This window comes from Acanthaster planci, linkage group LG06 (assembly GCF_054643075.1).
Source record: "Acanthaster planci isolate LZ-2023a linkage group LG06, COTS_SCS, whole genome shotgun sequence".
Taxonomy (NCBI): Eukaryota; Metazoa; Echinodermata; class Asteroidea; order Valvatida; family Acanthasteridae; genus Acanthaster; species Acanthaster planci.
Genome location: NC_141782.1, coordinates 533619 through 551140, shown reverse-complemented (window position 1 = coordinate 551140; position 17522 = coordinate 533619). Strand labels below are relative to the sequence as shown.

Sequence of the window (17522 nt, the reverse complement as noted above, 5' to 3'; positions counted from 1 at the left end):
TACCGTTTGGGACTGGCCAACTAAGTACTGAGTGACCCAATGGCTCTTTGACCACGGGTGGACGCTGACAAACAAGACAAGGTGAAGCAGATTTTTATATGCAAGGACGCGGTGTCAATCCGTTTTGAAAAGGGGGGGGGGCATAGCCCTGATTAGAACAAAAATGCAAAGAATGAAACGCGAAGCTCTGGGCAGCGTTGGGTCTGGGCCATTTTTTTAACAAATGCTTTTGCAAGCTATACATTTTCATTTAGGTTTTACGAAAAAAGTGTGGGGGGGGGATAATTGATATAGTATCCGCCCCCCCCCGGAAAGAGGGGGGATGTCCCCCCGTCCCACACCGATAGACGCCCATGTTTATATGAACTACTTGTAGTCAAAGAACCGCTCCTTTGAGCTGCTGAAACGGCTGGAAGACAACAAGCAAGTAGACTTAAAGAAATGTGGGAACGAACAAATAAAACATATTAAGTTATTAAGAAACTATGTGTCGCGGAAATATTAAACAACGGTCGAGTTCGGGCGGCCTGTTGTTGACACGGGTTTCTTGTTCTCGCGCTCGAACGGCGGAACACGACTCAAGAACATTGTTCTCGAAACAGGATCACACACCACCTCCTCGTCAGGATTTCACAGGAACACACGGAAAAACTCGTGAGATTTAGATTTTTGAACAGCTGCAAAAAGTTGAGAGATGGCTTCCAAAGCGACATAGACAATGCGAAGTTTTGCAAAATTAACATTGATTATTTTCCCAAACACAGAAATGAATGTTCCTGTTTATATAGAAAAGAATTCAGCCCATCCAAACATTAACTCTCGAATAACATAGCCTACATGGACGCCACCATGTTGCATGTTGCTTGTCACTAACTACCATCGGTAACCGGTTGTTTGTTCCCGGCGTTTGAGCGGCCAACCCACGAACAACAAATCGAGCTGTTCGTGAACATACGAGAACAAGCGGCCCGATCTCGGCCAACAAGTCTGATACGATAAGTCTCATTGTTGGTCAGTAGTCTTGACTGACAGGTTATATTTAACGTGAACTTAATTGAAACGAATAAAGCTTCTAATATCTCTCTTTATCTTGTTATTTATATGTTATTAAATTTAAAGTGATTATAGGTCTATGAAATATACATGAAAATCATTCAATTACGTCTTGATGGCTTTACAAGAGAAGATGCAAAAAAATGTAAAATAGGCCTATGCCATAGCTATATAGCTGCTATCCCCTATGCCATAGCTAGCTCCTATCCCCTATGCCATAGCTAGCTCCTATCTCTTCAACTTACAAAATACCAAGATCTTTGAGACGACACTAATCAAATATAAGGATGTTTGTGTTTTTGTAAAATTTGGATAACACTTGGCAGTTCTAATAGTGTAAGCGTCATCTTGAAAAGCCGCTCAGATAAATTTGGTTCTTAAGGTCTGAAATTAGCCTGGTGTTTTATATGAAAAAAACCACGGAAATTAGGCTTTTGCCTGAAAAATGGAATCCATGCAAAGTGGTATTTTAATGAAACCATCGGAGGAAAGTGTCTCACAAAGGACAAGGAGAACATAGCAATATGGCTCTTAATTTCGACAAACATAAGCTTTTTCAAATCAAATAATTCATACTTTAGCGAGGGCTTGTTCCAGATCCCGGATAAGGTCGTCCACGTTCTCAATGCCAACACTAAAAATGGGACAAAACGATTATTATTATATTCGTCCCAAGAATCGAAAAGTAGAGTTTGTAAATCTATTCTTTTGGCAACATAGGATAAAACGCCTCTCCCCAACTTAGGGTCTGAATGCTGCACCGATAAATGAAAGAGTAAGCCATCGAAATTTTAGAATTGGCCTGTGCTTTGATCAGAAATCTAAGAAATAGCTCAAAGATCTGTTTAATGTCCCTTCCACCCCGTGATTAATATCTTGAGTTATACCTGAGTCTGATGAGTCCGTCCGAGATTCCTCCTTTCCGTCTGTCCTCGGGCCTCATCTGAAAGGGACCGTGGGTCATCGTCGCCGGGTGCTCGATCAGACTTTCGGTGGAGCCCAGAGACACAGCTAGGTTAATGAGCTTTACAGACTGAAAGTACCGCCAAATATACCAATTTCAGGAACGATTTTAATGAGCCCCAAGCTAGACCAAGAGAGGGCGCAACTTTCCTAATAGTAAATGACTCTCCTTTGGTAGGAACTGCACTTAAATTTGCTGGTTCACAAAAATGACTAATGACGTTTTTACCTTCGTGTTGGGTTTAGTAGCCTTCTTGTAATCCTCGATGTTACCGGCTTCGATGAAAGTCACGTCTATTCCATAGTTTGAAAGAGTTCGTTTCATCATGGTGTATGTTGTCGAATACAAGGGATAAGGCGCTATCTAAATAAGTGGTAAAGCGAAGTTGTTAAGACTCGTTAACTTTAATCTTCTACCAGATCCCAAGCCGCTTAGTGGTTAAAAACGTCAAGGAAATAGTCTCAAGTAAACAAAGTTACAGATTTTTTTTTTAATGATATTTTTAAGCCACCTCAAATGTCCCTATAACTTGCAGGATTGCTTTAAGCTGAGGTGAGCGTCAGTTAATTTAATCATACCACGTGGTCGCCAGTCTTCAGCAAGGCCAGTAACGTGGTTGTGATTGCCCCCATGCCGCTGGAGAAAACCAAAGTGCCAACACCGCCCTCTAGTGAATTGATAGCGTGGGCGGCCGACTCGCAGGAGTGATTTGCCAGTCGGCTGTAAATGTAGCCTTCCTGCGAATTCGATATTTAAAAAAATGGTTGTTTCGAATATCAAAGCGAAAAATCTGCTTGTCAAGGGCTTTTCAAGGGCCTCTGGTTTCTTTAACATTATTCCAGCATGACATCACCTGCGCCTATTAGTATCAAAGAGGGAACGAAACTTGAGGACTATCGGTCGTATCAGGATTGTGGCGCAAGGCCCCCTTTTCACTTTTTTGCTGATTACAAGCTGTGACAAGTTAATTCCAAGTGAGTTTCGGGCCACAGTTTAAAAACTAACTCGATTACTCTCCCTGTGCCACAGTATACAGACAGACGTCGTTATTGTGGTAACAAAACTCTAAGATGGCGCCTAGGCCTACATTTGATTTGGGTTTTAGAAAGCGAAATTTGAGTAAAGGTAACCAGGGTCGCCACCCTCCCAGATTGAGTTATGAAACGAATATAGTCACAGCATTTTAGACTGACTTTAAGACACCGTGGAATTTCGTCGATCTTTCCGAACATAGATGTTGAGGCTATGCTGATGGAAGGCACTAGAGGAGTGGTCAGCCCGCCTCCCTTTAGCTTGCACAGCGAGGAGACAGCTCGAGTCTCCAGGCTCGTCTCCGAGTCAAACTGGTGCATCTCTTCGTCCCGACGTAATGCCTTTTTCGGGTCCATGACTCTGCCAGCGTCTTGGAAGCTGGAGGGAACACGGCGCAGTTTGATGGAGCCCTCCATCTTCAGTTTAGACAAAATATTAACGGCGTGTTTTATACTGTTGGGTGCGACGATCGCTCAAACTTTGCCCAATCTGTCGATCTTACTTCATAATTTACCGATAATTCTGCCAGCAAACAATTGCTCTTTCTTCTAATTTACTGTGAAAGTGTTTTAATAATAATAATAATAATGACAGTAACAATAAGTTAGGGCGCTTCAATTGACGCTCTATAGGCGTTTTAAAAAGGGAAGTAAAGTTGGAGATTTTAAACAGCTAGGATCAACTGATACTGATATTAATGTGACCGTGAAGATCGACTTATCGCGCCTTGCATTATGAAAGATTGACAACTGAAGAAAGGCCTGCATAGGCAGGCCTATTCACATTTTCGACATTACGTGACCATTCAATGTGCGACATGCGAGCACGCTGCATATTAAAGATAGGTTTGGGTGTAATCAGGCCGAGCAAGTTCAAAAGCCCACCATGTTTCTGGATTCTTATGAAATGAGATGTGGCAAGAAAATTCATGTGACTAATTCAAAACCTACGGCTGTTTTATGCAGAGGAAATTGTATCCGAATGGTAAAAACATGTTCGGTGTGTAAAATTAAATCTCATTATTTGAAAAACACATTTGACGTAAGCATTAACATATTTTAGATTAAAATCACGTTCGATTTTCCAAAAACATGTTCCAGTTTTTTTGTCACTAATTCCGCTTCGGTAATTCGGGCATGTTAGTTGAATTGATTTCGACCTTCGAGCTAAGAGCCCATTTTCCCACATGTTCGTTTGCCAGCCAATGGTTGCCTTATTGCAAGCACAAAATGTGTACAAACTGTTGGCACTAGCTCCTACCTTTTTCGGACTATACTGTCGCAAAATTGGTGACTGACAGCGTTAGGTAAACCTGAGCTGAGATACCTCCACAAGGTCGAGTCAGTTGAGGTGACTGAACCGAGACTGAACAAGAGTGCACTATAATTGTTTAGACTGAAAAGAGTACTCGACACAAAATGTCCTAGACATCAAACACAGAAACCAACTACATGTACATGTATCTGCCAGTGAAAATAGAATTGCATCAGTTAGCGCTGTTCATGATTCACAAAGCACACGAATGGGCATAAGGTCAATGTTTATTCAAAGGTCAGATTGTAAAAAGAATGGCACGGTTCAGAGCGCCCCCTTCCCCGCTCATTGCAATTTTTGCGTGTACGATTTATAAGCAAAAACTAACTATGACTTCACATGAAGTCCCCCCCCCCCCACCACCGACTCCCCTGCAAACAAAAAATGCTGGGTCGGTCCGGCCCTGTGAATGATTACATTTCACGCAGTACTCTGACGTGCGTCGCACGATTCACGGGCAGAACCCGGCCAGGCCAGAGCGAAAGGAAAAGGATTCTGGTAACAGCGCCCTCTACTAATACATGAAATTTGCTTATTTGTCGCATTTCCAGTGTTGGTCTGTGTCTAAGGTACATGTATTAAATTTCATTTGTAATTTGACGATTGCCACCCCGTAAAGAATGGGTCTATTATTGGAAAAAATTCTAGTGGCGAGCTTTAATTTACTTCGGTAACCTAGTTCTATCACGTGCATAGCCTTTCGTCAAGGCCTTCGGCACGGTGACTGTGTGTGTAACTGCAAATCGACTGGACCGGAGACCACATGCACGAGCGGCTCAACCACTCATAAGGGCCGTTCTCAACTTCGTCTCCGTCTCAGGCTTCGTTCCCAAAACCAATCCCCGATTGTGGGCCTGAAGCGTTTAAATTACATTGAATTACTGTAATTTTTGGCTTTCTTGTATCTTATTTGATGTTCTGTGGCACTATTAGACTGATTACTGCGCTTACAGCTTCAAAGTCAGCTGGTAAAAATAGTTGAAGCCTGAGACGAACGGCCCTGGTCTCCTGTTATGTCTAGTCACTTTGCGGCTACACACACACAGAGCCCACGAAGACCTTGATGAAAGGCTATCACGTGCATGGCATTCCTATCAGCTATACCTGCTCTCAAAACTTACGAAAATCTGACGTACCCTCTCAACGTTACTCTGATCTACCGAAGAAAAACAAAAAACCCTGCTCAACCAGTGCTAATTAAGCTTAAGTTTAAGCATCAGGTCCCTCCCTGAACAAGCTCTAGTTGTTAAGGTCAACGGATTCCATGATTCTTTTTACATCAGCTGATCTGAACTTGTCTATTAACCCCGTCGCAAACCAAGTGGATTATGCGCGTGTAGATGTTTGTATTTCGTGTGAGGAAGTTACATGTCATTTTGTTGCTGCAAAACCTCTCCTCTATTCCTCTCGACCGTTTACCTCTGCGATTAAAAAAAACCACATTCTTCCAAAATTGGTCAGCTCCTGTGCTCTACAGCACAGCACGGAGTACGTGCATCGGTGAAACGAGCTCCTGCCATCAACACACGACCGCATCAATAACAAGATGACAATGAGATGGGCTCAGGGAGAGAGTTATGATTCTATACAATAAGGTTGGCCCCAGGAAGAGGCATGACATTAACGCCGGACACGAGCAATTGCTGCCCGTTGGAGACAGCCAAAAAGACAGGTCTGGACTGTTGTGTTAGTGTAACTAGATCCATCCTAGTTGACGACAGTCATCCAGTAATGGTGGTAAAAAATTAAACATTAAATCTGCCCTGAAGAATTTTGTCTGTACATTAATGCTAACTGGCACGATTGATACAACTGCACGTGTATTAAAATCTTTGAGTCAGGTTTCAAGTTAAGGTTTCCTTTTTAATTGAAATAAACCGGATTATTTATCAGCCACAAGTTCTTATAAGCCTCCAGCTGGACCTAGAGAGGGTGCAATTTTCTTAGCAAGGGAGGCTCCTTTGGTCGAAACTAAATTTTGCTGGTTCAAAAATAATTCAAGTTGGTTTGCATGTTTTCCTTTCATTTTCTCTGAGAAAGTTCAGAATCCCTGCAGTTGCCTGAAACTTACACATTTAAAATAAATAAAAGTAAAAGAAATAGCAGGACCGTACGGTGTGCTGGTGTTGATTTTCTGTTGTTTTTCTGACAGGCAGTATATTCACAGACCTGAAAATGTAAGATGTTCGTTTTCCTCTTCACGTTCGGGGATCAGTATCTCGAAGGTATGATATGCCAGTCGAAGTACCGACTACTGAATGGAGTGATGTAGGGACTTCAAAATGACGTCACCTGCATCACGTGCGTTCCAGGATGTTGGAGGAAGCACTGACAACATGTGTTCACCCATAGCTGCAGTCAGGACCGTGATGCCTGTGTACGTGTGTGCACGTTGTCGTGTACTTAATGTGCACAGCGACCACATATGTTTCAGTAGCGCAGGGGAGCAGACGGAGTGCCGCCGATCTCTCTGCGTTCGCACATTTCTTGTCAGCTGTGGCCGACGAGCGTCTGGACTGTGGCACAGTGCAAAGCATCGTGCGCCTGCACGGACGTCAGGAGAGTAGAAGATGCTGAAGGCCAAGCAGAGATGATGCGGCTTATTCCACCTGGGGCCTAATTACGAACCAATCCTAGTGCAGCTTATGTCATGACACGACCTGATGCTCACGTGTCCAGCTGAGGTCTACAAGGGAGGAAAGGTGTAAACTGTTCATCATTTGTCATGGAGGTCGAGTAGCGACGCGGTAGAGGCGGGTACGCAGACGTTTACCTAGGCATGAGGGGCGCGACAAGGTTGCATAGATAACTCCGCGGTGCAGCCTGCTGTTGTCGATTTGAGGTGAATGATTTCTGACTTTCGCTTCTTACCATGTTCCAACACAACGACAGTGACATCACCGCTACAGCTGATCTGTCGCATTATTTCCTGTCCCCGACCGACGCCACCAGTGCCAGCATGACAGGGCAGGGAGACTCAGGCGGGTTGGCCGAAGCGGCCAACGCTGCTGTCATCACAGCCCTGGTGGTCATCTGTTTCGTGGTTTGCAAGAATTCCTTTGATTGCTTCCGCCAGTGGCGTGTGCGACTGAACGTGGTGGTGATCGGCTCGGGTCCGATCGGCCTCTCCGCGGCCCTTATCGCCGCTAACAGCAAGAGGGTGGGCCGGATCGTGGTCTACGAGGAGTTGAACCGAGCACAGCTCATCTCGCGTCCCCAACAGATCGCCCTAGACCCCCGCTCTGTGGCCTTCCTGCGGAAGTACCGGGTGGATTTCGATAACATGGAGGGCTGCTGGCATAAAGAGCGTTTCTACACGAGGATTGGAATATTTCAAGAGTATATGATGAGTTCTCTACAGAGATCTGATGCCAACGTAACCATCAAATTAGGAACCAAGGTAGGAATCTTATTTTGAATTATAAAATATTACCCCTTTCCGAAAGCCTCCCGACAGAGTGACGTAATCCCCTGTGTGCCCCCCCCCAAATTATAGAAGGAAAAATCTAGTGATAGTCTGCCCATGTTGTACCTTCGACTTGATGGGAACGAGATAGTTCAGACTTCAGAGCCTAATATGACCAATGCAGGAAATGAGCCCCCCCCCAAGTTACCGCTGCAAAATGAACGCCACTGCCACGGTAATGTTGTGTCATTGTGAGCGGACGGTTTTACTGACTGTGAGCCAGACTAGACCCCGTGTGTTGACTAGTCCTAATCGGTGCAATGTGACCAAACTAACAATTGTTGAGAGTAACAGGTGACAGCTTGTCTTGCTGGACGTATAACGTGCAGCTTCCATCGGTCTCAGTAGCGTATTTCATTAGCCGTCGGCGTTACTGTGATGTCCGTGTGTACTTTTCTTTTCTCAGAACATGACGACACCAACGTGCGATTGATCTACGGAAATGCACGACAATGTGTAAATCATCAATATTTGGACAGCCGTAGTCATTACCTCCATTTTAAGTGTAAGAATGGTTAATGCAAGTGGTTGCGTGATATACCCGGGACTGTGTCTAATTATTAAAGAAAATTTGGACTCTATCACCACAGGCAAAAGTACAACGCTGCTAAGGTTACCAACGTACAATGCCAAACCGAAGAACCTTCTGCATTACTTCACGAGACCTCTCGCACGCTATGCATGAAATATCCGAGCTGACATCTTTTATTCACCTGCTAGCAACCATACGCGGTATACTGTTATATGATATCGCTTGATATATCGAAACTCTCGCCAACCACTCTGGAAATAAAAGATACGCATGGACGATGTCGTTGAGTTTTCAACTGTAATGTGTACTTTGGTATATTATGTACTTGCAAAGATTCAGTTCTGTTCGTCATAGTTCTCTTCAAAAGGAAATTAAACACCCTGTCCTCCTACACAGTATAACCTCAAAGCACTCTGACTATAGTGCAGTCGATTGACCAACGACAGCACAAAACTCAATCGACATTAAGATAGCTAAAATGTACATGTACTCGCTGATAGTTGTACATTATGAAAGGGTACATTATGAAAGGATCATTAAAACTGACCGAAATTTGCGCACATATATCATTCCGAACCAGACAATGTAGACAGTAAAGTCGAAAATCGTTTGGAAGCCTGCAAATTGTCTGAACCGAGTGCGACCGATTTTTAGCTGTTTCCATGAGGATTTATGTCGGAGTCTGAACTATGAATCTCAAGCAATCATTACCATTGTTCATACCAACCAAATTTTTGTCAAATATTTTAAACACCGCCTCCACAGAGCAAGCACCTCTCATGTCTCTTGTTCTGGAACTTTGACCTCGATTGGAACTGCTTCCTTTGATGGTGTATCTCCGTGCTGTACAAGCCCTTGCAGGCCGTAGAGATCGCATTTTGTTTCCGGGACTTGAGTGCCACCTGTCTGTTTGGCAGGGTTTATCTGATCCCGATGGCCCAGAAACCATTATCGCCCTTAGCCATCTCTTGATTTTCCCGTTCCGAGTTCACTCAGTGAGATAACAAAATAACAAATTACACAGAGCAAAAATTGGTGGACTTTCTGGCAGTGAGCTATGTAACAAAAGCAGCGCAGTCAATATAGATTCGGCGACCAGGCTTTTCCCCCGTGGAAGCAAGATCAATTTATTAAATTGACGAATACTTCTCTTCCATCGAAAAGAAATTCATTGTCTTCTGAAAATTTCATTTTATCTCCAACCGCCTGTGACGTAATGTGCTACTATGGCTAAGCCGGTTTTTATTGGCTTGGAGCCTCCCACGTGGGATACACTAACTTCTTTTCAAGACCTTTGCGCTGGGATTCATTTATTTCAGAAAATCAGTCAGACGCGCGAGACCATTCTTGTACCAGACGAGCGTGGGTTTGCCTGCGTATCATCAGCGCAGCTAACTGGAAAAGAGACTACTTTCTTTACCGCGACTCCCGTTGGCAGTGGAACTGACCACAAATCAATTTATTACCCCTGAAGGTGCAGATTAGAAAAAAAAAATATTTCATGGCAAGAATGGTTTTACATGTTATGAATGTGGTATGCTTGTCCCAGAGAGCACCACAAAAGCACCATCGTTCATGAAACTTACATGAATACGGTATGACTCGAATAATTTGCTTGATATTGCGTTTTGAGTGCATTTCAACGATAGGCCTACGCCAATATTGCAGCATGATATGGGTTGGTCTTTCCACAAAATGATTTATACATGGACAATCGTACACATTATGACCCATCATGCTATTCTCCTGCTGTTGTCTGTTTTCCCGTCTATTTTCCAGGCTCACGCAGGCGACAGTATTAAGACGCTCAGTTCAAAATGATTTTCCCCCGACTATCCGTTGCCATGGCATCCGGTCTGTTGCCGTACATCACCGAATTAGCCTCGGCTGCATGAGGCTTATACCGTACGCCGCTAGATGGCTCTTGGTAATTGGACTTAAGTAAACCGTGCGTGCACTTGTGAATCAGTGGTGCCCCTTGCGAAAGATACGTGAATTACACTGGATAGTTGAAAAGTACAGGAGTTGACGAATGGAAAGGGCGAGCAGCAAGATTAGACTGTTTTCGTGGAATAGTGTGGCTGTGAACTGTTGAAGAAACAGCTGGTGTTATATGTGTCGCTGCACCTTTTCACACGTGGCACAACAAACGTAAACAGCGGTGTTGTTTATCCCTGTGATGATATTTATTTTATTTTCAAATAACAGTAATTTATTCAACCGTTGTTGGTGAGCTATGAATATACAGTTAGCATAATTGTTTCTATATAATCTCCAATTAGGATGCCACAAGGTCTGAGCCTATTAGAACTTGACCTTGACTCCACTTTTGTGTTGCGTATCCTGAAAGGAATAGAAGGGCAGCCACTCAGTTATTGCGGGAAAATCAATCTCTCCCGTGCATTAATTATTAAATAGTTGCCAGAAGATTTTCATGAGGGGTTGCTTGGGGTAAAAATCTTCCAGTTCAAAAGGTTTGGGGATGGACAGTATTTGAACGTGGCGACATCGAAATCCCCATTCTGGCTTGTTAATTTGCTACCAAATTTACATTCATTTTACTCCATATTGACATTGAGTCCTTTTACATTTAGTTTACCCTGGGAACGGTCACGGGGAAACATGAGAACTGTACCCGTCGATACACGACAGGTAAAAATTAAATATTGATACTTCAATTAACCACTACAAATTTTCGACGGAAAATAGGAAACCTTTATAGCTTCATCTAAAATATACACTATAAAGAGACTTTAGCACGATATGGCTCAGCCCAGGAGCCGTAATTGTTTGTTAGATAAATTTCCAGCGAGCTCGAGGTTTGTACAGACTCGAAGTCACAAAGAAACTGGCGCCTTCAGCAGGTGGTCCGATATCAGTAGTAATTGATAAAGATGGCATATTGCAGAAGATGAAATTTCATACCTGAGGGTTACGAATCCCTTGGAATGGATGAGTCGGCTTTGGGGAAATCGATTTATTGCCACTGAATGCCAACGATAAGGCTTCCACTGCGGTATATATTTAGATCCGTCGCACAAAAACCTGGGATTTCTTTAGGATGAGTCCTTCAAAAATCTCTCTCGCTGAATATGTCTTAGAGGTACGATCGGGCTTATAAAAATGATCTTTGTTATAGCGAGGAAGTGCGTTCTATGCGAGCCGGTATTGTATAGGCAAATCATTCATGAAGACATCCTATCCGCTGTGTCACCCCACTCGCGTACGCGCGCTTGCACTCGGCAAATCACGACACGTTATCGTTCGAAGAGGCAGGTAACACTCGCGTACCTCTTGCCAACTTCACGAGCGCAATGCCGCCGCGGTAATTCTAGATCTAAATCTAATTCTGCTTTCTGAGTCCACCTTGAGCAGAAGTACCCCTTCGTCGGTTGAAAAAGAGCCAAATTGGTGGGAAGTGTTCAACCCAAAACTGGGGTGTTAAATTTAACCCCCCGGTGTTATCAGAGGACTACACAAACACTGTCACTGGTGTTAAAAATGTCGGTGTTATTTGGTGTTACTTTTAACACCCTCCAGTGCACTGTAAAACTTATGGGTTTGCAAAGTAACACCAGCAGTGTTAAAGTAGCACCCAAAGGTGTGGTCATCTAATGACCCCAAAAAGGGTTGATTTTAACACCACAGTCTATGCAGTGTAGCGACACGACCGCGCATTTCATAGTTGTTTGTGAACCAGCGAAATGCAATTCCCACTAAAGGAGCTTACGTTGCCAGGCAAAATGCACCCTCTCTTGGTCCAGCTAGGGACTGAGTGCACTTCTTGTGTCTTATCTCTCAGTGGTCCAATCCTGAAAAGAAATTACAGGGAAACAGCTCGTCTAGATGTAAATGAGCAGTTTGGCAGTGTAATTTAGGATGATTCGAAATGACATCAATTTTAAGCCTAAGCCTAAATGCGCCTTTTCTATTCACAGAATGTGGTGTTTTTTTCTTTCTTTTTTCAATACAGTTCCTATAGGCCCTAAAGAGGGCACTCCAGTCATCATAAATGAATGCTATTAACTCAACCCCCCCCTTTTGACTTCAATGGCGAGGTTTTTGAACCAAAGAGAAGTCGAGGGACAATTCTGTCGACTAAGTCCAGAAAAAGAAATGCTATCTCGTGTCCATTTGTCATAATGTATATTTCCACTTCGGCCTGCACCGTATGCCTGAGGCAGTCACTGCGAAACACCTTCATATTTTCCCCTGACTGCCCAACTTTGTGGAATTTTCCTTCATCATTTACTTACTTCTTCACATGCTGTATATTTCACAGTTTAAATAATGGTGAACACCTCTCTAGAATGGACTGTAAATACTTTATTGACATTTTAGAGTTTGGATACACTAGAAACGGCCCGAACGAGGGAACTACCTTGATCAGGTGATGTAGAAATCATGCCGTGCTGTGTTGCACGCACACCTCGACTCGCATAATGTCGAGCGCTCCTGAAAACGTGTATTTACACGAAGAATGTAACAATGGTAAGACACGGCACTGCACTGAACACGCAGTGTGCTCTAATGTGCACATTTTTAATACCAAGACGGAAATAGAAGGGATCCTGCTTTCTGAGAACAGGCAAATTCTTCACGTCGACTTCTGCTCGAGAAGCAGACAATTGCTGGGAAACAAGGATTCATTGGGCCGTCCTCGGCGGAGCTCTCTCCCCGGCGAATCTCTTCATTTGTCAGCCTTTGCTCGTTTCCACTTGGGAAATCAAACTGCTGTTTGGGTTTGGTTGAATTATCACAAAAATTCACGCATTTTCTGCCATTTCCATGGCAATTATAGAAGAGGAAAAAGCGATGCTATCCTCCGGAGCTGAATATGAGATAACTACGTGAAAGCCACATATATATATATGTATATCATTGTGCCGAGACTTTTCTTCGCCGGAGATGCGTCACAAGGTGTCAGTTTGATGGGGGGGACGTCAATTTGCCTTTTCTGACTACACAGCTGTTCTGACTACATCATGGCTGTTCTGACTTCGTCATCGCTGTTCTGACTACATTGCTGTTTCTCACACATGCACACAAAGCCTTTTTACAGGCATCTCGACAAATAATAACCATGCCTGGCGTGTTAGGTGGATATTTATAGACGGATATTTATGTACAGATATTTTTAGAACTGGTTAATAAAATGGTTAAAAATATCACAGGCTTAGAATCCGTGGCGGTTACATTAAATTTGGAAACGCCTTAGGTAATCGGTCTTACAGTGTTTTTTTCGCCTTTTATAGCTTTTTTTGTAATTGGGACGGGTCTATCGGTTTAAAGGGCAGGCGAGTTAAATATCAGCGAATGACACAATGTAAAATGGATAAGGGAAAGGGTTTGGTTTGTGTATCAGTGAGCATCCGCTAAGTGCATGCACTACGCCCTCTGGTGATACGGATTTCGCTCATCATTGGTACCCATAAATCCTTGGATAAAAGTGGTCGTCAAAATCGAGGAAACTTCACCAATTAATATATTTTTATTGAGTTAATGAACTGAATTGTGGATCCAAGCCATGTGTGTGTAGCCTACTGAGGTTGAGATTCATGGCCTCGTCTGTTGATCAGTTTGGATATTAATGGAATCACGATAAACCATGCATGCAAAGAATATAAACACATCGATTAAGCCCTGAAATTGAAACGATCGTGTTTTACATGACTTTTTCTGTTGCCTAGTTCCGTTGTCATCCACGGGTGATTTTCTTGTATAGAATAAACAAACTTTGGAATTTCAAGAGAAAAATCCCTTTATGAGTATTCTTTTGTCTCCGAAAGGTTTAATAGACCTAGTGCACGACCATGGAGTGTTGAGGCGCACCAAAAATAGCGCCAAAATTCAATTACACTCCGGATCCGTTGATTTCAGCTATCGCGATTCTCGTGAGAATGCCGAGGTCACGTCAAGGCAAGATAAAAAATTCCCCAGGAGAGCAGAGGGAAGGAAAAGGCCCTTTACCTCGATAGAAACCTTGCAATATAGGAAAAGATCACTTGAAGAAAGTGATGCTTAAAACTGCGGTACTTCGTTCCTAACTGTTGATTATTCAGAAACGTAGATGCCGCGAATTTCTCAACCCAACGTAAAAGCTGCGTTGTCACGAGTTCCCCTTCTAGGTCGTGACAGATGAGCTTGAAATTGGTCGGGTCACCCCCGCCTCCTTAGTACGAGGGGACGCGTCGATTGGAAACCGCATATATGTGTTTGTCTGGAGCGCTGTGAATTATTTCCGAGGGAGTTTGGATTTGGGTTGGGTGGTGATGGTCATCGCGATCAACTCAGCTTGCCTGGTTGGGTCGCTGCACGATGTTATGATTATAGTGATGATGAAAATGAATATATGCAACCAAGATTATTATGATCCAAGTTGTTACTCGAATATTTCCAAATATGTCACTTGGGAGACATTTTGTGGTAAATTTTTCAACATTAGGGAGACATCGGTCATTAGGGGGACATTTCAATGTCTCCCTAATGCTCCAACTACCAAAAGGAGGAGGCCAAATTTTATTGTCCAAATTTTGAGAGATGATAGATTAGGGTCTAAATTGAAAAGATACAAAGTTTGGTTCACATCAGATTAGGGAATATTTAATTATGGGACAGTAAAGTTTGTGGACGTTCCTATGGGAATGTCTCCCAAGTGACCCATTTTCGGTAATAAAAAAAAGTAAAACTAAAAACAAAACGCAAACTAACAATCAAATAGAAACCTTGGTGTTTTGTACAAAGATGAGTAGCGAAACGTTGAGATCAATAGACAAGTTAGGTTTGAGAAACTTACTTATTTACATGACCAGGCTATATGGGAAATAAACTTTAGTGAAACTTGGAACAAAAGATCGTCCTGGAACATTTCATGAGAAGTCCATGAAGTGTATAGATTACATTTAGCGTAGTATCGAATTCAAGCATTTACAGTAACCATGGCATATTTTCTGTTCGATTCTATAAATGACTTCATCAGCTATAGACCGTGTGAAAACAGACCTTGGGAAAGATTGCAGCTTTACGCTGGAGAGGCCTTTGGCTCCAATATTTCGTCTTGCTGAACTTAAATTGTCGCGATCCGTCATTCGGTTATGCCTCTCCGATTGTTAGCAAAATGGCAGTGAAGGTATATGTCGCCAAGTGTCACATCCCTGGAAACATGGAACCAAATTGGGTCGAAGCTTTTAAACAATTTAACATGGGACATCGTGGCTAATTCTTTCCAGGGGGACTAAACATGCCTCACGGGTAGAGCAGCGCTCGGGAAAAACGCGAGATTTGGACGGCTATACTGCTGACTGAATGGTCGATCTTGCGACGTCTCTGATGAAGGGATCTTGTCTCGAGAGGGTCCCAGAGAGATGTTTCATATTTGTAGAAGCGGTACTTGTCAAACGATATCGAGTGGTACATTGCATGGCCTATCAAATATGCGTTCACCCGTGTCTTGTTTGCAGAAAGTTTAGAACGAGTTAGTTAAACAACCGCGTATAAAATGGAACATTTAAAAGATCTCTATAGGCCAAGGTAGAATATAAAACCTGTTACCCAGGAAATCTCTGACAGCTTGGAGAAATAATGACGTCAGTAACTGACGACGTACTTGCAGTGAACGTCAATTGGACACACGATTGGCGGGAAATGACAATGTGATCACAGATGTGCTGTCTTTTCTGACATGTGGGGAAATCGTTCTGGCTTCTTTTTTTAAGTGGTTCGTAACCTGCTAGAATGATGTCAGTCTTCAGACGCATTTCCTTGCGCACCTGACAGCATGCTATTTACAACAACCCACCAACGGCCCAATAGCGTCAGTTCCATCTACGTCTTGAAATGGAGGTAATGAAACCCACAAAAGGTATAAACACCAGAGGACGTCATCGTGACAGAGTTCAGCTGTAATTAAGGACATTTTATAATATCATAACGTACGTTCACCGAGCGGCAATGTCAGTTACTTCGCGGTACTGCTAATAATCGGCTGATTTGTTTCGCCGCGGGCCGGTTCGAATGAACCCGTCAATTTTCCGGCTAGCGCGGCAACGCGAAGCCTTTCGTCCTCGCTTCTGATCTGCAGCATTGTGAATCACAGGTCTTGCCATTTTCAGAATGTTGTTATTCCCGTCCATGCTCAAATCACGCAACGTGACTGTTCTGACATAAAGCCAATCCCAGGGCATGGTACGAATCCCACAGCTGTTGTTGAACGTGACAGACTGCGGGTAAGAATGATAATTAGTAATTAATTTCCGCATATTATTTACAATGTTTAACTTCATTTGGCGGTTTTTAGGTATACCTTGTTCTAATTGGTCAGATCCATGCTTCAAAACAAATGGTGCCGACTTTGAAGCAGCTGAGTTTGATAATTGAAGTTGGGGTACTGTACTGTGGCACAATGATTGGCTACGACTAGCGGGAACGCATGCGTCTATGGAAATGAACAACGAGCCGCTAGCTTTCGACTTCTATATGTCTGCGCACGCCAGTACTTTCAGCCCGCGTGAGCCGTAGCTCTGTAATTATTTTTTTCGGACGCAGCTCATCATGATTTTAAAATTCTAGTCGACTCAGTAGGAAGAACTTGTGTTGTTAGCGGCTAAGTCTGATCGGGAAACAATGTACTTTCCCAAAGTAGGACGCTGAACACTGTGTACCTCCGTAAAGTCTTGTATCGCTGTTAAAAACTCGTTGTTTGCCGGCTTGGCCTTAGAGTCAGTGACCAGAATGTGGTCTGCCACTCAGGCTGCTCGGTAGCTTACTCTATGAGCGTCGTGCCCATGCACCTAAGGCGCTCAACAATCAGTTACCAAGCAGATCTGTGTAAAGTGTGCGACATCACGTACGGATCATTGACGTCCCTGGCAATCAGCAGAGACGACGGGATCGCTCTGTCCAGGAAGCTCGTCCTATCGGCCTCCTCCTCATTATGGGAAGTGGAATTGTTTACGAGCAATCTGAAAGGTCAGATGTCACATGAGACGAAAATAGAGTAAAACATCGACCAGGGAAATGAAGCAAGATTAATACAGCCAACGACATATCCTTGGGCTTGTCCATAATAGCTTTAACATGTACTTGTTTGTTCATTTCGGATGGCGTGGTTAGAAGTAGAGAGGGGGTAATTTCGATTCTGTGGTTGTAACAACATTTTGAAG

The 17522-nt window shown here is 43.4% G+C and overlaps 2 protein-coding genes across 2 annotated transcripts in view; one reads left to right on the top strand and one right to left on the bottom strand.

Moving 5' to 3' along the window:
* Positions 1-95: 95 nt before the first annotated feature.
* On the bottom strand, positions 96-4504 carry LOC110974851 (uncharacterized). Its single transcript, XM_087138393.1, has 6 exons — positions 4310-4504; positions 3211-3465; positions 2596-2754; positions 2246-2380; positions 1941-2086; positions 96-1687 (listed from the first exon to the last, which is right to left on the bottom strand). Exons 2-6 carry the CDS (start codon positions 3463-3465, stop codon positions 1624-1626), a joined length of 759 nt encoding a protein of 252 aa, XP_086994519.1. The 5' UTR covers positions 4310-4504; the 3' UTR covers positions 96-1623.
* Positions 4505-6731: 2227 nt separating this feature from the next.
* The window catches only part of LOC110974694 (uncharacterized), a 38883-nt gene continuing 28092 nt past the window's right edge, over positions 6732-17522 (top strand). Inside the window, exon 1 of the mRNA XM_022226483.2 lies at positions 6732-7763. Within this exon, the coding sequence (XP_022082175.1) occupies positions 7236-7763 (528 nt within the window). The 5' untranslated portion in view covers positions 6732-7235. The remainder of the gene's footprint in view (positions 7764-17522) is intronic.